This window comes from Melospiza melodia, chromosome 30, assembly GCF_035770615.1.
Source record: "Melospiza melodia melodia isolate bMelMel2 chromosome 30, bMelMel2.pri, whole genome shotgun sequence".
NCBI classification, from domain to species: Eukaryota; Metazoa; Chordata; class Aves; order Passeriformes; family Passerellidae; genus Melospiza; species Melospiza melodia.
Window position 1 is genome coordinate 3,945,781 of NC_086223.1, and position 19,964 is coordinate 3,965,744.

At 50.6% G+C, this 19,964-nt stretch overlaps 3 protein-coding genes and 3 pseudogenes across 3 annotated transcripts; 3 read left to right on the forward strand and 3 right to left on the reverse strand.

The window, feature by feature from the left end:
* Positions 1–1,892: 1,892 nt before the first annotated feature.
* Positions 1,893–2,722, reverse strand: LOC134431099 (feather keratin 1-like; annotated as a pseudogene).
* A 2,044-nt stretch (positions 2,723–4,766) lies between these two features.
* On the forward strand, positions 4,767–5,530 carry LOC134431097 (feather keratin 1-like; annotated as a pseudogene).
* A 2,949-nt stretch (positions 5,531–8,479) lies between these two features.
* Positions 8,480–11,463, reverse strand: LOC134431101 (feather keratin 1-like). Its single transcript, XM_063179089.1, has 3 exons — positions 11,445–11,463; positions 9,243–9,286; positions 8,480–8,874 (listed from the first exon to the last, which is right to left on the reverse strand). The coding sequence occupies exons 1-3, from the start codon at positions 11,461–11,463 to the stop codon at positions 8,557–8,559; spliced, it is 381 nt and encodes a 126-aa protein (XP_063035159.1). The 3' UTR covers positions 8,480–8,556.
* LOC134431102 (feather keratin 1-like) lies at positions 8,852–11,758 on the forward strand. The gene is made up of 3 exons (XM_063179090.1): positions 8,852–8,870; positions 11,028–11,071; positions 11,441–11,758. The coding sequence occupies exons 1-3, from the start codon at positions 8,852–8,854 to the stop codon at positions 11,756–11,758; spliced, it is 381 nt and encodes a 126-aa protein (XP_063035160.1).
* Positions 11,759–14,786: 3,028 nt separating this feature from the next.
* On the reverse strand, positions 14,787–17,787 carry LOC134431105 (feather keratin 1-like). Its single transcript, XM_063179092.1, has 3 exons — positions 17,763–17,787; positions 15,432–15,469; positions 14,787–15,104 (listed from the first exon to the last, which is right to left on the reverse strand). The coding sequence occupies exons 1-3, from the start codon at positions 17,785–17,787 to the stop codon at positions 14,787–14,789; spliced, it is 381 nt and encodes a 126-aa protein (XP_063035162.1).
* LOC134431104 (feather keratin 1-like) lies at positions 17,361–18,082 on the forward strand (annotated as a pseudogene).
* Positions 18,083–19,964: the final 1,882 nt, after the last annotated feature.

The following is a 19,964-nucleotide window of genomic DNA, read 5'->3' on the forward strand; positions in this document are numbered from 1 at the left end:
CTTTCACCAGCAAAGCCCTTGTTAATCTTCCCTCATCAGAGTGGTCAGCATCAGGGGGTCAGAGTGACCAGACACGATGTCTTCACTCCTGTTCTTGCCTTGAGTTTATCTCCCCCTCAGTTTTTATTCTACCAGGGCCAAAACGTTGGTGGCACTGCCCGGCTCTGCTTCTGTAGCTGTCTGATCTTCCACACTGAACCATGGGACAGGGTTGGCTGCTACAAAGCCACCATCATGTGGAAGGAGCTGACAGCTGGTCTGTTAGCCAGAAAGAGTGAGCTGAAGAAGAGAAGCTGGTAAGAGTCACCTCTGCCCCTGAAAGGAGTTCTAGCAAGGTCACTGACATGGAAACCAGGGAGAAGAAAAATAAACAGGGGCGCATTGAGTTGGATATTGGTGGAAAACAGTGGTGGAGACCTCCCTACACCAATGAACATTATGCTGATTTATTGTGGCCAATGAATGGGTATAAACTTTATGAGAAGTTATAAAAGACCAGAAGCTGTTAAAATAAACAGTGAGAAGCCTTCTGAAGTGCATGGTGTTCTTCTGTGTGTTGTGACCATCTCAACAGCAACAATTTCAAATCTGGACTCTCTGAGGACATGTGTCACCGTGCCCACCTGCATCCTGCAGCAGTTCAGCCATTCCCCTCCCTCAGCTGCTCCTGCACAGCCCTTGGAGACCCTCAGCCCACACCTGATGCCTCTCCCTGCCTCCCTGTCCCCAGAAACTCTCCCAGGAAAGTTGCATTCTGGAAATCCACAATATCAGAACAGCCCGGGAGAAGGAAGGACTGAGAACAGACCTTTAAGAAAGGCATGGGAACACTGGAGATTGAAAAGTGGACATGAGTCAGCAATGCATGTTTGCAGCTCAGAAATTCCATCAGGTTCAGGGCTGCACAAACAGAAACATGACCAGCAGGTAAAGGAGGAGATTCTCCACTTTATCTGCTCTTCTTAAACCCAACCTGGAACCCTGAATCCAGTCATGAGTCCCTAATCCAAAGCAGGCATGGACCTGTTAGAGCAGCTCCAGACAAGGGCTGCAGAAATGATCACATGGATGTATTGTCCCTACCATGGAGAAAGGCTGAGGCACTTGAGTTTTTCAGGCAGGGGAAGAGCAGGCTCTGGGGACACCTTTGATATGTAAAGGGGAAGAATGAAAAAGTTGGAGAGAGATGTTTTCTAAAGGCCTGTAGTTATTGGACAAAGAGCAAGAGTTTTAAACTGAAATAGGATAAATACAGAAGGGACATGAGGAAGAATTTTACTGTGATGAGTGGGACAAGACACCAGGAAATGTTGCCTAGAGAATGATGGGGTGTCCCATCTTGAGAAGGGTTCAAGGACAGGTTTACTCCAACCTTATGTGATGCAGTGAAGGATGTTTGTGTCATAGCAAAAGAGTTGGACTGCATAAACTTTAATGGTCTCTTCCACTCAGCCCCATTATGTGATCTCATGACAAGAGGGGTCTGTGAGAAGGCAGCCCAATGCCCTCTGTCCCTCCCTTTCAGAAACCTTTCAGATCCAAAGGATCTGCTGGAGTCTGATGGGAATGTAGTACCTCTGTCTGGACAGTAAAAAATTCACTGTTGAGTATTTGTATCACAGTGCTGAGCTGAGAAAGGAAAAGAAGTGCAAAGTGGAGATAAAAAACAAGAGGTTTGTCCCTGGAAAATGTAGAGAAATTCTATCCTCGTCCAAAGAGGCAGAGAAACTCAGAACCCAGAGGGTCCCTCAGTGCACACTGAGCACTCACAATGCCAGCCTGAGCTGACAGCCAGTCCAAAACCAGCCCAAACAACACCCCCCAGAAACACCCCGGGGCAACATCTCTGCCTTGGGCAAAGGATGACACAGAGGCACAGGATGGGATGCAGCAGAATTTAATGAGTCAAAATAGGGAAAAGAGGGGGATCCAGGTGGAGGTAGCAGCTTCAGCAGGGGAGGCTCCTGGTGCCACAGATGCCACTGCCCAGGCCAGAGAGGCCAAAGCCCCCAGAGCTGATGGGCACTCCCTGAGAGCTGAGGATGCTGCCAACAGCAGCAGAGCTGGAGGATCCCACGGCGGTGTTCTGGGGGAAGGAGCTGAGGATGGGCCCGGGCAGGGTCACCACCACGGGCGAGGGCTGGATGAAGACGGTGGAGTCCTGGCACTGCCTGACACAGGGCTCATTGCAGCTGCTGCCCAGCGGGGTGGGCCCACAGGGCTGGCAGGGCTGGCACCGGGGGTAGCAGGACATGGCTTGGGGCTGCAGGTGCACCTGGGAGAGAAGGAACAGAGGAGCAGAACGTGAGGTGAGTTTGAAGAGCAGCCTCATCACACCAGGAGGGAGATCCTTTCTCTCAGCCCCTATGAGCACCACCAAGAAGGCCAAAGCCAGGGATGACCCCCCTTCCAACCTACAGCTCAGGAGGCACCTCAGTCTATATCCAGCCTTCCTACATAACACATCTCCCCTCTCCCATAGTAAGCAGCCTCAAGACACAACAGGGAACAAGGACAGAGATATCTGATAAAAAAATACCAAGAATTACAAGGTCAAAGAGAAAGGGAAAGAGAAAAAGCACAAGGAGAAGCCAGAGAAAGACAAGAAAGGGCTCAAAACTCACCTTGTTCCCAACAAGATGGAGCTGAAGCAGTGGATGGCAGAGTGAGGAGAAGGTGCTGCTTTTATACTGCTCCTGCACCACCCCAGGCCCACAGGCATTGCACAGGGGCACTCATTTTCCTACACACTCATCTCCAAAGCACACTGTCCTCCCAAATGCCCCAGGCTGTGCTTTGGTTTCTGTCAACGCTGCCATTTCATTTCCCCATTGCTGACATGGCCATTAGGCCACAGAGCATCTTTTGAAGTGTTGCCATGAGAAGCCTGAGGCTTTCCCCAGCACCATCACGTCAGTACAGGCAGAAGATGGGCCCCCATGTGCTCCAGAGGGCTGTGGGCAAATGTGTGGGGAGTGTTTTTACAAACACCTGCGAGGAAACATGGTCGTGTCTTCCCACCAAAGCAATCCCCTCCTGAGCACCTGAAGTCTTCCCTCAGTGTGGGTGTGCTGCATCCCCCTGCTGCCTCCCTGCTCAGGCCTCACTTGGTATTGCCTCTCTGGGCAGCTTTGGTGCATTGCTGGTTTCAAATGGCTTTGCCAAGGAAATCTTCTCCTTCAGGGAAGACATCTCCTCGTTTATTTGACAGAGTTTGTCTCCTCTCACTGCCATCTCTGGGGAAGCCCAACCTGTGCTGTCCACAGGCTTGTGGAAGGAGAGCACTGTCCTATCAAAAACCCTTTGATCACCCAACAAATCCTGTGGGCTCAGGTTCCTCTGGTGTCAGCATCTGAGAGATATGTTGGCTGTTGGAACATCACTCTCCCCTTCTCCTCACCCCATGATGTATTTTGGCTGCACCCTGACCTGGGGAGCACAAAAAAACCTCCCCAATTTTTTAAAACTCAGCGCTGAGAACACTCCAGTGCTGCCAAGCTGGTCAGGCTAAAGGCAATGGCCTTTGGGGTTGCCTGCTAGGGTGTGGGGATAGACCAGTACTTGAAGATGGTCTTCCTGGAAAAGAAGTGGAGTTTCCCAAAGGATTGAGGCCTGGCAGGATCCTGAGGCCTGGCAGGATCCTGAGGCCTGGCAGGATCCTGCAGTGCCACATCCCTAGGGATGCTCAGGGAGGGGATGCACTCAGAAAAGCCCTGGCTACAAAACCAGCTCTCAAAATACACCAAGGACTGATGCACAGCCCTGTTCTGCAGACATGGAGGCAGCTGGAGTGTGCCCCAGAGGGCAAGAGAATGCCTTCAGTAGGCAAATTTCCAGGGAGAGACTCTCCCTACCAGTGACAAGTCATGCTCTAATTTTGGGTTGGCTGTGTGTCAGCCTTTTGGTGTGAGGCCAAAGCAGGAGGGTGTGATGTCTGCAGGGCTGTCCAAGGCAGGGCTGAGTCTCCCTCCAGCAAGGGCAGCTCCATCCTGGCCCAGGGAAAAGGGATGCTTGGCAGCTCCCTCACAGGTCAGGGATTCTTGCAGGACGAACAATGTGTATTGAAAAAGTGGCCTGTGCTTGTGTGTCCTGCAGATTATGGCACAAAATGTGCAGGAAATTGCCAAAGATCCCTCTGACACAAAGGACAGTGAGGCCCAATCCTAAAGGGCTTCTTCAGGAATAACAGGATTAAGGAGGGCAACAATCTCCTACCACAAGCCTGTGGACAGCACAGGTTGGGCTCCCCCAGAGATGGCAGTGAGGGGAGACAACTCTGCCAAATAAACCAGGAGATGTCTTCCCTGAAGGAGAAGATTCCCTTGGGCAAAGCCATTTGAAACCAGCAATGCACCAAATTTGCCCAGAGAGGCAATGCCCAGTGAGGCCTGAGCAGGGAGGCAGCAGGGGGATGCAGCACACCCACACTGAGGGAGGACTTCAGGTACTCATGAGGGGATTGCTTTGGTGGGAAGACACGACCATGTTTCCTCACAGGAGTTTGTAAAAACACTCCCCACACATTTGCCCACAGCCCTCTGGAGCACATGGGGGCCCATCTTCTGCCTGTACTGACGTGATGGTGCTGGGGAAAGCCTCAGGTCTCTCATCTCAACACTTCAAAAGATGCTCTGTGGCCTAATGGCCATGTCAGCAATGGGGAAATGAAATGGCAGCGTTGACAGAAACCAAAGCACAGCCTGGGGCATTTGGGAGGACAGTGTGCTTTGGAGATGAGTGTGTAGGAAAATGAGTGCCCCTGTGCAATGCCTGTGGGCCTGGGGCGGTGCAGGAGCAGTATAAAAGCAGCATCTTCTCCTCACTCTGCCATCTACTGCTTCAGCTCCATCTTGTTGGGAACAAGGTGAGTTTTGAGCCCTTTCTTGTCTTTCTCTGGCTTCTCCTTGTGCTCTTTCTCCTTCCCTTTCTCTTCCACCTTTAATTCTCTGGGATTTCTGATCAGATATGTTTGCCCTTGTTCCCTGTTGTGTCTTGAGGCTGTGTGGGAGAAGGGTCATATGTTGTGGAGCAATCCTGGATATAGACTGAGGTGTCTCCTGAGCTGTTGGTTGGGAGGATGGTCCCTGGCTTTGGCCTTCTTGGTGGTGCTCACAAGGGCTGAGAGAAAGATCTCCCTCCTAGTGTGGTGAGGCTGCTCTTCAAATTCCCCTCATGTTCTGCTCCTCTGTTCCTTCTCTCCCAGGTGCACCTGCAGCCCCAAGCCATGTCCTGCTACCCCCGGTGCCAGCCCTGCCAGCCCTGTGGGCCCACCCCGCTGGGCAGCAGCTGCAATGAGCCCTGTGTCAGGCAGTGCCAGGACTCCACCGTCTTCATCCAGCCCTCGCCCGTGGTGGTGACCCTGCCCGGGCCCATCCTCAGCTCCTTCCCCCAGAACACCGCCGTGGGATCCTCCAGCTCTGCTGCTGTTGGCAGCATCCTCAGCTCTGAGGGAGTGCCCATCAGCTCTGGGGGCTTTGGCCTCTCTGGCCTGGGCAGTGGCATCTGTGGCACCAGGAGCCTCCCCTGCTGAAGCTGCTGAAATCTTCCTTCCCTGGGGAAGGAACCCAGGGACTCCCAGGATGGAACCAGCACAGGGATAGAGCATCAGTGCTCTGTCTACCACTCTGAGTGACTTCTTGTGCTCCTCAGGGCTGTGAGTCCCACTCAGCTATCCTGACCTGCTGGCCCTGCTCCCTCTCTGGATCAGGCAGGTGGAACCTGCTGAGATCTCTGCTACAGCCATGTGATGGAAATTCTGAGCTGCTCTCTGCACTGAGGCCTCCACTCAGAATGACCTTGTTCTCATCTTTTGACTCATTAAATTTCTGTTGCATCCCAGCCTGTTCTCTGTGTCATCTTTTCCCTGTTTTTGGTCTCCCCAGATTCCCAGGGAGGGAGGTGTTGCTCAGGGATGGTTCTGTGTGACAGATTTAGGAGTTGTTTCAATTCCTTTTAGGACAGGAGAGTTACATCTCCTATATCATGGTATTGCTGCTTTATATCCTTCTTGATATGTCTGGAGCTGGTAGAATTAACCAATCCTCTTCACTAGCCCTGTCTACTCCAAGTGTCCTGCAGCAGTTCAGCTCTCCCTCAGCTGCTTCTGGACAGCACTTTGAGTCACTCAGCCCATACCTGCTGCCTCTCTTCCTTCCCAATGTCTTTTCCTGCCACCATCTCTCCAAAAACTTTCCTAGGAAGCCCTGGGCAGAGATATTGAAGGAGCAGGGCAAAGAGGACAAGCACTGCCTGTGGGTCTGTGTGGTGTTACGAGCAGCACTAAGCACTGAGCAGTGGCTTTTATGATCTGCTGACCCAGTGGGAAGGGGGAGAATTGGAAAAGCAAGAAAGTGACACACCCTGGTGTCAAGATCACGACATTCTATGAAGGAATGGGAGAAAAAAGAGAAAACCAAGTGGTTCCAAGTCAATGAATCTTGTGGCAGCAGCAGACCAACGCCAAGTGTCTGAAGAATGGCCAAACTGGGAACACTGTCCACAGATTTATTACTAAGCATGATATTATTTGTGCCCAGTGCTGTGGTGGAATCACCACCCTTGGAGGGATTTAAAAGATATTTAGTTGTGACACTTGGAGACATGGTTTAGTGTTGGGCTTGGAAGAGCTGGGTTAATGGTTGGACCTCTTAATCTTAAAGGTCTTGTCTAAATAAATACTTAAGTGTTTCTGTGATTCTACATGACCTGGAACAGCCCTTTGGTCAGTTGAGGTCCTTTGTCCTTCTGCAGAATGAGCACCAAGGCCAGGAGGGAGGTGTGGGCAAAGCTGGATCTGATGATCAGGGGATCAGTTGTGGAGTCATGGCTTCCTTCCTCACCTGCAAGTTACAGTGAAAGATTTTCAAGAGAATTTTGGGAGCATCCAAGGATTTATACTCATGGGCTCAATGTCCAAGTGGAAACCAGTGATGAGTGGTATACAGCAAGGATCAATACAGGGACCAATATTTGTTAATATGGTCATCAATAACATAGATAGTGGGACTGAGTGGAGACACTCAACAAGTGAATGACACCAAGATGAGGCTTGAGGAAAGTGTTTCAATCCAGAGGGATCTTGGCAGATTTGAGAATGGCACCATGTGAAACTCAGGAACTTCACCAAGGCCAGCACTGGAAGATAAATACTTTAGACCAGAAGGAACCAGAAATATCATGGAGGTAGAAAAATTGGACATGAGCCAGCAATGTGTTCTTGACATCCAGAAATTCAATCATGTCTTGGTCTGCATAAACAGAAACACAGGCAGCAGGTCAGCTCTTGTTAGACCCCACCTGGAACTCTGAACCCAGTCTGGAATCCTCAATTCAAAGTAGGCATGGACCTGTTAGAGCAGCTCCAGACAAGGAATGCAAAAATGATCACACAGATGCATTGCCCCTACCATGGAGAAAGGCTGAAGGACTTGAGTTTTTTCAGGCAGGCTCTGGGGAGACCTTATTGAAGCATTTCAATATATAAAGGGGAGGGAAAAGGAAGCTGGAGAGAGATATTACATCAAGGCCTGCAGTGACTGGACAAGAAGCAACACTTTTAGACAGAAATAGGGTAGATGTAGGAGGGACAAAAGGAAGGAGTTAATGACGTGGTGGGAAATGGAAAATGGCATGTCCCATCATGGGAAGTGTTCAGGGTGAGTTTTAGTGGAATTTTGAGTAACTGGTACAGTCACAGTACTGTTAGGAAGGGTTTTCCTGGCAGCTGATGGGAAGCTGGAAGCTGTGTCCTTGCAGCAACACAACCACTGCTTGGTACCTCCAATGCAGTGCTGAGCTGACTGAGAGACAATGAGAAAGTGTGTGAAGTACAAGTTAGCCACTGAACTCGTTACAGAAGTTCCATTCTGATGCAAAGAGGCAGAGAAAGCCAGAACCCAGAGGGTCACTCAGTGCACACTGAGCACTCAGGAAAAGCTTTGGAGAGATGTAATTGTGGCCTTGCATTACCTGAAGGAAATCTGCAGTCAAGATGGAGAAAGATTATTTACAAGAATATGTAGTGACAGGACAAGGGGAATGCTTTCACACTGTCAAAGAGTATAACAAAAAGTAATCCTTTATTACAAGGGGGGGCAGGCCCTAGCATAGGGTGCCCAGGGAAGCTGTGGCTGCCCCTGGATCCCTGGAGGTGTTCAAGGCCAGGCTGAGATGGCGCTTGGAGCAATCTGGGATAGTGTAAGGTGTCCATACTCATGACAGGGGAAGGAACTGGATGAGCTTTAAGGTCCTTTCCAACCCAATCCATTCTGGGACTGTATCATTCTTTTCAGATCCATTGAGACAGGGAAATTCAGAACCCAGAGGGTTCCTCAGTGCACACTGAGCACTCACAATGCCAGCCTGTGTTCACAGCCAGTGCAAAACCAGCACCAACAACACCCCCCAGAAACACCCCTGGGGCAACATCTCTGCCTTGGGAGAGTGTCTGCAGGGCAAAGGATGACACAGAGGCACAGGCTGGGATGCAGCAGAATTTAATGAGTCAAAATAGGGAAAAGAGGGGGATCCAGAAGGAGACTCCCACGTGGAGCAGCTTCAGCAGGGGAGGCCACAGATGCCACTGCCCAGGCCAGAGAGGCCAAAGCCCCCAGAGCTGATGGGCACTCCCTGAGAGCTGAGGATGCTGCCAACAGCAGCAGAGCTGGAGGATCCCACGGCGGTGTTCTGGGGGAAGGAGCTGAGGATGGGCCCGGGCAGGGTCACCACCACGGGCGAGGGCTGGATGAAGACGGTGGAGTCCTGGCACTGCCTGACACAGGGCTCATTGCAGCTGCTGCCCAGCGGGGTGGGCCCACAGGGCTGGCAGGGCTGGCACCGGGGGTAGCAGGACATGGCTTGGGGCTGCAGGTGCACCTGGGAGAGACAGCAAGAAAAAGTCATGAGGGATGTTTGAAGAGCAGCCCATCACCACACCATGCAGCTACACTGTCAAGCCAAGATGGGAACAAGAGCTGGAGGTGTTGTACTGATGCCCACAGGCTTCTTCTTCCATTTAGTCAAAGAAGTCCCCTGCCAAGAGCAACCAAGCCCAGGGTAACCCCACCTATCCCATCACTCACTTCAGCCAAGTCCCAAACTCTCCCTGTGCTCACTTTCTGTTCCTGTCTCTCTCCCACCATAAGCAGCCCTATGACCTGGCATAGAACAAAGGGGCAGGTAAGTCCAGAAAACAGAAGGAGGGAGAATAGAAAGAGTGAGAGGAGAAAAGTCTTCAAACTCACCTTGTTCTCAACGAGATGGAGAGGAGTGGAGTGGATGTGAGAGTGAGGAGAAGGTGCTGCTTTTATACTGCTCCTGCCCTGCCCCAGGCCCACAGGCACTGCACTAGGGCAGTAATTTTCCTACACACTCATCACCAAAGCAAAATATCCTCCCCTAATGCTACAGGTGGTGCTTTTGTGCCTGAGAACGCTGCCATTTCATTTCCTCATTGCTGAGATTCCTGCTCTGCCTTGCACGATCCTTTCAGTGCCACAATGAGAAGATACCCCATGAAGAATCATGCCAGCGAGTGCAGAGGTACAGGAGGGCTCCTGGGCATGCAGATGTTGGCTTGGGACAGTGAAGTGCTGTTAGTAATTGCAGTGGGTGAGCTCCAAGTCAAGGATAGCCTGAGAAAAGCCAACCCAAACCAGCAGAGGGTAGAAGGGATGCACAGGCCTCATCTACATGGCCTGAGGCTTCCCTCAGGTTGTGGTGGGGGCTCTCCTGAATGCTTTACAGAGTTAAAGGTTTGTAGAAAACATCTCCCCACCATCTGGGACACATCCCTGGGTTTCACATGACACGACTTCTCCTGCCATTAGTGCTTTTTCATGCTTCCTTTCCCCTGAGCCAAAGGCTTCCTCAGCCTGGAGCACAAATCAGCACCCCTGGAGAAGCTGAAACACACCCAGCTCCTGAGTGAGTGAGAGCTGGAAGGACCCTGTGGTACCACATGCCTGGGGATGCTCAGGGAGGGGACAAGTTCAGAAGGACCCAGCTCTCAAACCACATCAAGCAGGGCTGCACTTCCCTGCCCTGCAGACATGGAGGCAGCTGGGCAGCGTCCCAGGAGGGCAAGGGAATGCCTTCAGTAGGCAAATTTCCAGGGACAGACTCTCTCTACCTGTGGGGAGTCACAGCCTAATTTTGGGTTGGCTGTGTGTCAGCCTTTTGGTGTGATGTGTGCAGCCCATGAGCCAGCAGTGCTGAATTCCCCTCCAGCCAGGGCAGCTCCAACCACACCTCAGCAAAACCATCTCCAGTCACTGAGCTACTTCTTGTACAGAGCTCCAGGCAGCTCAAACAGAAATTGCCCTCAGCATGAACTTGTTACCATCACTCCCACAGCTCAGGGGGCTCTCAGGACAATTAGCTTGGTTTGGAAAAGCATCCTTGGCTAGTATGGGGCCAAAGTGTATGGTGATGTGGGGAAAATGGGAAGAACATGGTATTTTCTGAACCTCCACACACTCCTATGAGAGAGAAAAGGGACACAACTCCATGAGACATCTCAAGGAATCCTGGTGTTCAGGAGACCAAAGTTATTTTCCCTCACAACTGCTGGTGGCACACACTGGTAACCCCACAATGCAGCTATGAGAGGGGACAACCTTGCCAAACAAACTGCCACAAGAGGAGAGGACAGGCTTGGTGGGAGGGGATGTTCAGCCTCCTGCAAAGAGGGTAGAAAACAACCAGAACATATTTCCCAAATAGGTGTCAACTGTCTGCACAGACCCCTCCAGCACATGCAACTCATCTTCTGCACGTCCTGATGTGTCACTGCCCAGAAAACCCTTGGGTCTTTCATCTCAGTGCTTGAAATAATCCTTGGAGGCCTGTTGGTCACATCAGAAATGAGGAAATTAAATGGCAGTGTTGATGGAAACAAAAGCACAACCTGTGGCATCAGGGAGGATATTTTGCTTGGGAGGTGGGTCTGAAAGAAAATTAGTGCCCTTGTGCAGTGACTAAGGGCCTGGGGCAGGGCAGGAGCAGTATAAAAGCAGCACCTTCTCCTCACTCTCACATCCACTCCTCTTCTCTCCATCTCATAGAGAACAAGGTGAGTTTGAAGACTTTTCTCCTCTCACTCTTTCTATTCTCCCTCCTTCTGTTTTCTGCACATACCTGCCCCTTTGTTTTATGCCAGGTCATAGGGCTGCTTATGGTGGGAGAGGGACAGGAACAGAGAGTGTGCACAGGGGAGAGTTTGGGACTTGGCTGAAGTGAGTGATGGGATAGGTGGGGTTACCCTGGGCTTGGTTGCTCTTGGCAGGGAACGTCTTTGACTAAATGGAAGAAGAAACCTGTGGGCATCAGTACAACACCTCCAGCTCTTGTTCCCATCTTGCCTTGACAGTGTGGCTGCATGGTGCGGTGATGGGCTGCTCTTCAAAAACCCCTCATGACTTTTTCTTGCTGTCTCTCCCAGGTGCACCTGCAGCCCCAAGCCATGTCCTGCTACCCCCGGTGCCAGCCCTGCCAGCCCTGTGGGCCCACCCCGCTGGGCAGCAGCTGCAATGAGCCCTGTGTCAGGCAGTGCCAGGACTCCACCGTCTTCATCCAGCCCTCGCCCGTGGTGGTGACCCTGCCTGGGCCCATCCTCAGCTCCTTCCCCCAGAACACCGCCGTGGGATCCTCCAGCTCTGCTGCTGTTGGCAGCATCCTCAGCTCTCAGGGAGTGCCCATCAGCTCTGGGGGCTTTGGCCTCTCTGGCCTGGGCAGTGGCATCTGTGGCCTCCCCTGCTGAAGCTGCTCCACCTGAAGTCTCCTTCTGGATCCCCCTCTTTTCCCTATTTTGACTCATTAAATTCTGCTGCATCCCAGCCTGTGCCTCTGTGTCATCCTTTGCCCTGCAGACACTCTCCCAAGGCAGAGATGTTGCCCCAGGGGTGTTTCTGGGGGGTGTTGTTGGTGCTGGTTTTGCACTGGCTGTGAACACAGGCTGGCATTGGGAGTGCTCAGTGTGCACTGAGAGACCCTCTGGGTTCTGAGTTTCCCTGTCTCCATAGATCTGAAAAGAATGATACAGTCCCAGAATGGATTGGGTTGGAAAGAACCTTAAGCTCATCCAGTTCCTTCCCCTGTCATGGGTATGGACACCTTACACTATCCCAGATTGCTCCAAGCGCCATCTCAGCCTGGCCTTGAACACCTCCAGGGATCCAGGGGCAGCCACAGCTTCCCTGGGCACCCTTGTAATAAAGGAATGCTTCTTGATATACAGTCTAAATTTACCCTCTGTCAGTGTGAAGCCATTCCCCTTGTCCTGTCACTATATATTCTTTTAAACAATCTCTCCACATCTTGACTGAAAATTCCCTTCAGGTACTGCAAGGCCACAATTACATCACCCCAAAGCTTTTCCTCTCCAGCAGCCCCAATTCTCCCAGCCTTTCCTCACAGCAGAGCTGCTCCATCCCTCTGATAATCTCAGATTCCTCTGGACTCACTCCAACAGCTCCACATCCTTCCTGTGCTGGGACCCTTGAGTTGGAGGCAGCTCTGCAGTTGGGGTCTCACCTGAGCATGGCAGAATCCCCTTCCTTGTCCTGCTGCCCAAGATGGTTTGGATACCAGAGCACAGTTCTGGTTTGTGGCAGGCCTATCACCCCACAGGCACCCCAAAGCTCTTCTTGGTAGAATAGGATAGGATAGGATAGGATAGAATAGAATAGAATAGAATAGAATAGAATAGAATAGAATAGAATAGAATAGAATAGAATAGAATAGAATAGAATAGAATAGAATAGAATAGAATAGAATAGAATGGAATAGAATAACCCTAGAACATCATAAAATTACCCTGCATGGTCCAGGGACAACCATGCACCTCTGTCCTCTTTAAGCTGAATGTTTGACACAAGTACTCTGCAATGAATGTGTTACTGACAAGACAAAGGACCAGCTTCCCATCAGACTCCAGGAGGTCCCATCCTAACCACAGGATTCCCCAAAGGAGGGACACAGTGCAGTGGGCTGCCTTCTCACAGACCTGTGTTCCCATGGAATCACAGATTGGGTTTGGTTGTGTTGCCCAAAAAATCAGATTTGCGACCCACTCCACAACAGCTGAATAATCACACACTCAGCAGAGACATTATTTATGTCAGAGTTGCACAAGCCTGGATGCTTGGTGGAACTCTCCAAATCAAGCATACCCACCAGACTTTTCATGTCATTATTTGTACACAGAAATTCAGAATTAGAAACTTTCCAAGTACAGCTCTCTATTGGGAGTTCCATACAAGTGACACAACCCCAGTTCAATTCTACACATGCTCAGGGGAAGGCTCTTCACAAGGGTCTTTTTGACCTGTAGCTGTGACTTTCAGTATTGCAAAGAACATAATTCAGCTATAGGATACATGGACCTTCAATATTCTGCCAGGTTAGCAATGTATACATAGACACACATCAACATCTTGATTCACTACATCCTTAAAAACTTGTTTTTCTGCTGATGTCCCTGTGTAAGAGATGCTAACTGCAATCTACCACACATCTTTATTTATTACTGTTGTGTTTTAGGGATGGTATTCTCCAGTTTAGTGGTCTTGCTAAAAAAAAAAAAGTCCACACCGACACTGGCTTCCCCTTCCCTTCCAGCTGGAAACACAAAAGTCAGAGATCAAAGACTGAGATAAGAACAATTTATTGGAAACAGCAATGAGACAAGAATATAAACAGTAACAGCTACAATATTAATACCAAAAGTTATGAGACTAAGAAATTCTTTACAGGAAAGTGAAACAATTTCAGATGGTTTCACCCTCCTCCAGGGTTTTTCCCTCTGGGAGGAACAGCCTTCTTCCTGGAAGCAAGACAGAATAAATATGGAAAGGACATGAGCTGGAATGATAACATGGAGGTGTTGCCCGTGTCCCCTCCTGCTCACCTGGGCCAAACCATAACAATTACATCTTTAAGGCTTGTTATTCCCAGATGTCCTTGACTAGGGGAGGCAGCTGCTGCCTGTTTCACTGGTTAGGGCTCCTTTTTACTGAATTAGGCTGGAAAGTACAGTAAAATCTTTGTCGTGGTTCGACAATGGTATTCTCCAATTTAATGATCCAAATAAAGCCATGTGCTGCTCTCACCCCTTCCCCTCCTTCTGTGGAGGAGAATTGTAGGCACAAAAAGCAAAGATCACAGGCTTAGATAAGTACAATTTACTGGAAGCAGCAATTAGATGTCAGAAGAAGAAATTAGAAAATGGAGTTACCCATTGCATCATTAAGAATATTTAAATTTTGCCTGTGTTAACACGCTATGAACAACCATCTCCCACAATCCCTTCCCACATCCAACCCTGAGCAACACCTCTCTTTTTGAGCATGTTGGGAGAGGATCTGCAGGGGAATAAATGAGAGGGAGACATGGACTGCAATGCAAAAGAACTTTAATGAGTCAAAACAGGAAAATTGGGTCAATCCAAGGTGAGGTGCCAATGCAGAGAGCACCAGGGGCAAACAACAATCTGTTGTGTTTTCCAAGGAGGTGCCCACAAAGGAGTGCAGGGCCTGCAGGTGCTCCCCAGGATGGCTGAGTGGGACTCACAGCCCCGGGGAGCACAAGGGAACAGGGACACAGGAGGGAAAGGAGAGAGTGGCAGGGAACAGAAGCAGGGCTGGGCTGTGCTTGCCAAGAGCCCAGGCTGGCCCTGTCCCTCTGCAAGGGCTGCAGGGCTTGCTCAGCCCCTCAGGAAGCACCAAGGCCATGCTGCGTGCCCAGGGCGGCTCCATCCTGGCACTGCCTGGGTTCCTTCCCCAGCAGCTTCAGCAGGGGAGGCCACAGAGGCCACTGGCCAGGCCAGAGAGGCCAAAGCCCCCAGAGCTGATGGGCACTCCCTGAGAGCTGAGGATGCTGCCAACAGCAGCAGAGCTGGAGGATCCCACGGCGGTGTTCTGGGGGAAGGAGCTGAGGATGGGCCCGGGCAGGGTCACCACCACGGGCGAGGGCTGGATGAAGACGGTGGAGTCCTGGCACTGCCTGACACAGGGCTCATTGCAGCTGCTGCCCAGCGGGGTGGGCCCACAGGGCTGGCAGGGCTGGCACCGGGGGTAGCAGGACATGGCTTGGGGCTGCAGGTGCACCTGGGAGAGAGCAGAGAGAAATAAACACAAGGAGTGGGTAAGGATCCAACTGTTACCTCACCAGGAGAGAGCCAAGGCATGAGCTGGGAATGAGAGCTGAAGGCTGTTTGAGGAGGCACATGGGCTCTTCCCCTCAAGCCCAGGGATGTCCCCAACCAGCCCAAAACTGGGGCAATACTTCTGCCAAGACCCAGCAGTCACACACCTCCCACTCCTTTCCTCCTCTCACAAAGAGCATCTGCAAGATCTCACACGGGACAAAGTCGCAGGTATGTGCAAGAAATCCCAGAGAAGAAGGAGAAAATGGAAAATTGGCTTCAAACTCACCTTGTTCTCAAGGAGATGGAGGTGAGAGGAGTGGATGAGAGAGTGAGGAGAAGGTGCTGCTTTTATACTGCTCCTGCAATGCCCCAGGCCCAGAGTCACTGCACAAGGACAGTAATTTTCCTACACACTCATCTCAAAGCAAAACATTCTAGCCAATGGCACAGATTGTGGTTTGGTTTTCATCTTTTTGCCATTTCATTTCCCCATTTCTGACATTCCCACTAAGTCACGGAGGCTTCTACCATGTAGTGGGATGAGAAGTACAAGGATTTCTTGTGCAGGAGCAGAAGATGGGCAGGAATAGTATGGGCAGGAATCAAGGCTCAAGTTGACCCATGTGGAGTTCTGTACTTCCTTACTGCCTGAGGGATGTGTTCACTCTTGGGACAGTGCCTTTTCTACCCCTCTTTTCACCCCATGATGCATTTTGGCTGCACCCTTTGCACCCTGACCTGGAGGACACACAAAGTCCTGCCACACATTGTCAATTCTGCAAACACCCTGAGCTGTGGCAGTGCTGCCAAGCAAGTCAGGCTGAGGGCAAAGGCCTTTCCCTGCCTGGAGCTGTGGGTCTGGGCTCAGCCCGGTGCTTGAAGATGGTTCTCCAGGGTGTTGGATGGAGCTGCCCTTGCTGGAAGGGAGTTCAGCCCTGCCTTGCACAAAGCCTGCAGACATCACACACTCCTGGCTTGACCTCACACCACAATTAGAGCGTGACTCTCCATGGGTCAGGAGAGTCTGTCCCTGGAAATTTGCCTACTGAAGGCATTCCCTTGCCCTCCTGGGACGCTGCATAGCTGCCTCCATGTCTGCAGGGCAGGGAAGAGCATCCCTCACTGCTGTAGTTTGAAATCTGGTTTTGCATCCAGGGCATTTCTGAGCACACCTCCTCCCTGAGCACTGCATGTTGGATTTTGTAGTGATTTTCTCTATGAGCTTTCCAGATATCAAGTCTGACTGGCCTGTTCTTCCCTGACTCCTTTCATGCCTCTCTTGAAGACAAGACACTCACTGGCTTTCTTCCAGCTCTCAGGTGTGTTCCATGGTCGCTGTGACTTTCAAAGGGAGTTGAGAAAGGCTTTGTACCAGTGAACACATAACATCAGTTCACACACACTCATTTCGACCAGTGTGTTTGGATGTTCCCCCATTGGATTCTGTTCTGCTTGGGGAAATCTTTTCTGTTCCAGTTGTTCCAATCAGCACCAGGAACTTCAGTTCCCGACAGCAATTCCTGATGGTAAAGACCAAGGACATGAACCTTTGAGGATGGTCACCTTTCCTGTACCCCCTGCCCTCAGGGAAGCCCCCCGGTGAATCCTGGGGCTGCTTGTGTCTACAGCTCCATTTACTGACGGACTGTCTGGAGAAGACCTTCTTATTGCCCCTCCATGTGCTCTCCTGATTCATGTCCAGGTGGGCTTTGGCTTTCCTAAAGCCTGGCAAACATCCCCTCCAGAGCAAAGGGCATCAAGGGGAAGAGAGCTGAAACATTGGCACAGCCTGGCTGCCTGGACATGCTGCAGCTCATGACCCTTGCAGAGAACAGAGAGAAGCAAGTGAAATGTCCATAAAAAGCAGATTATTTGGATGCCCTCTGACATGTGCAGTGTGAGACAAGGACTCTTCCTGCAAGGGGTACTGCAAAGAGTTGCTTTTCATTGCCCTAAACCAACATTCCCAGCCTTCATCCAGCACTTGGGTCATGTGCCCTTGCTGACACAGCTCTGCCTGGGATATCCTTTGCTTCTCATCACAGAACATGAAAGGATCCTGCAATGCAGGGCAGGAATGCTGGAAATGAGGAAATGAAATGGCAGCCTTGATGGAAACAAAATGTGAATCGCTGCCCCTATAAGGGATATTTTCCTTTGAAGATGAGTCTGTTCAAAAATTACCACCCTTGTGCAGGATTATGGGCCTGGGGCAATGCAGGATCTGTATAAAAGGAGGCTCTTCTCCCCATTCTCACATTCACTCCACTCACCTCCATCTCCTTGAAACAAGGTGAGTTTGAAGCCTATTTTCCATTTTCTCCTTCTTCTCTGGGATTTCTTGCACATACCTGTGACTTTGTCCCGTGTGAGATCTTGCAGATGCTCTTTGTGAGAGGAGGAAAGGAGTGGGAGGTGTGTGACTGCTGGGTCTTGGCAGAAGTATTGCCCCAGTTTTGGGCTGGTTGGGGACATCCCTGGGCTTGAGGGGAAGAGCCCATGTGCCACCTCAAACAGCCTTCAGCTCTCAGTCCCAGCTCTTGCCTGGCTCTCTCCTGGTGAGGTAACAGTTGGATCCTTACCCACTCCTTGTGTTTATTTCTCTCTGCTCTCTCCCAGGTGCACCTGCAGCCCCAAGCCATGTCCTGCTACCCCCGGTGCCAGCCCTGCCAGCCCTGTGGGCCCACCCCGCTGGGCAGCAGCTGCAATGAGCCCTGTGTCAGGCAGTGCCAGGACTCCACCGTCTTCATCCAGCCCTCGCCCGTGGTGGTGACCCTGCCTGGGCCCATCCTCAGCTCCTTCCCCCAGAACACCGCCGTGGGATCCTCCAGCTCTGCTGCTGTTGGCAGCATCCTCAGCTCTCAGGGAGTGCCCATCAGCTCTGGGGGCTTTGGCCTCTCTGGCCTGGCCAGTGGCCTCTGTGGCCTCCCCTGCTGAAGCTGCTGGGGAAGGAACCCAGGCAGTGCCAGGATGGAGCCGCCCTGGGCACGCAGCATGGCCTTGGTGCTTCCTGAGGGGCTGAGCAAGCCCTGCAGCCCTTGCAGAGGGACAGGGCCAGCCTGGGCTCTTGGCAAGCACAGCCCAGCCCTGCCTCTGTTCCCTGCCACTCTCTCCTTTCCCTCCTGTGTTCCTGTTCCCTTGTGCTCCCCGGGGCTGTGAGTCCCACTCAGCCATCCTGGGGAGCACCTGCTGGCTCTGCACTCCTTTGTGGGCACCTCCTTGGAAAACACAACAGATTGTTGTTTGCCCCTGGTGCTCTCTGCATTGCCATCTCACCTTGGATTGACCCAGTTTTCCTGTTTTGACTCATTAAAGTTCTTTTGCATCGCAGTCCATGTCTCCCTCTCATTTATTCCCCTGCCCAAAAGAGGATCAAGGCTAATCGACAAGAAGAGAGATTTAATCTGTGAAATAGAGAGCAGCCAGCAAACTGTATAAGTCATATCCAGGTGTTAGAAGAAAACTTGCTCCTGGAATTGCCTTGTTAAGGTTTAGGCTGGACATGCTTCATCGATCTCAGAGCTAGGGAGAGGTTAACAAAGCTTGTGAAGGAGGGCAAAACACTGCACAGGACACCAGGAATGTAGAATTTACAGCCTTCAAGGACGTCTGGCAGAACTCCCAAGATAAGGAAGAAACTAACAAAGCCAACTGAGCAATTGTGTTAAAATCAGGTCCAAGAGGGTAAAAGATAATTCCAGCAGGGGCAGATCACAGCCACCAACACACAGACCACTGACCCAGAAGAAAAGGACTGAGCATATGGACTAAATAGCATGAGAAATGAGAGATTCATTAGCCAACAGAAGATAGAATACTAATTAATAAAAGAGCTGTGTTACATGTAGCCAATGAACGACCACTCTCCTTTGTTTGCTAAAATGTACAAGCAGTAAAAATTTTAATATTTGGCATTGTGGAAGTCCACTGAGCACCCAGGCTTGTGCCACTCTGACATAAATGACTGATATTTCCCTCGAGTGTGTAATTATTGGCTTGTAATAGTGCACCAGGTAATCAATGCAATTTTTGTGGGCAACATTATCAGTGTTCTTCCCATGCTAAAGTCAAAGCACAGCACTGTGCCAGCTACTGGGCAATCACAGACAGAATCAACTCCATTCCAGCCAAAATAATTTGTCTTATGTGGTGTGGTGATTAGCTCTTGCAGATGAGGAATGGATATTATGTCTTAAAAGAAACTTTGCTAACGTTTAAAGTTTTTTTGATGTGTGACTTTTTGTCCTCCCTTTAATCCTCTCTTCTCCCCTCTGTGTTGTTGCCACCAGACAACCCTGTGTTATAGATACATATTACAATATTGGCTTTTTACAAATATTAAAATGGATTTTATACATGTGGTGTTAAGTAACTTTGTTATAAAGATATAAGTTTTATTTCTGTTGTTAAAGAAGCTTAGACATAGTAATGAAATAGCTGATATCAGTGTGCTTGTGTTAAAATTGGATGGGGTAACACTCAATGAACACAGGATGAGGACACCTGTACAGATCTGCCAACTATCAGCACTCACTGTCTGAAGACAGAGTGGACCAAGGCCCAGCAACTGGAGGTGATGATAAAAAAGGACTAAAAACAGCACCCAAAAACACACACGATCTGAAAAAGTGAATACAAGGAACAGCCAAGCTAAACAATAATTGGAACACGTAGACTAGTTTGAGGGAAAAGTTTACTCTGCATAATTGTTTATGAACATGCAACAGGCTGATGTAATTAAAAGGTATTCAAGGGGTATCTCCAAAGTTCCAGGGTCCCGGCCCGGGCTCGGGGCCCAGCAGGGCTCCAGGCCCGGCCG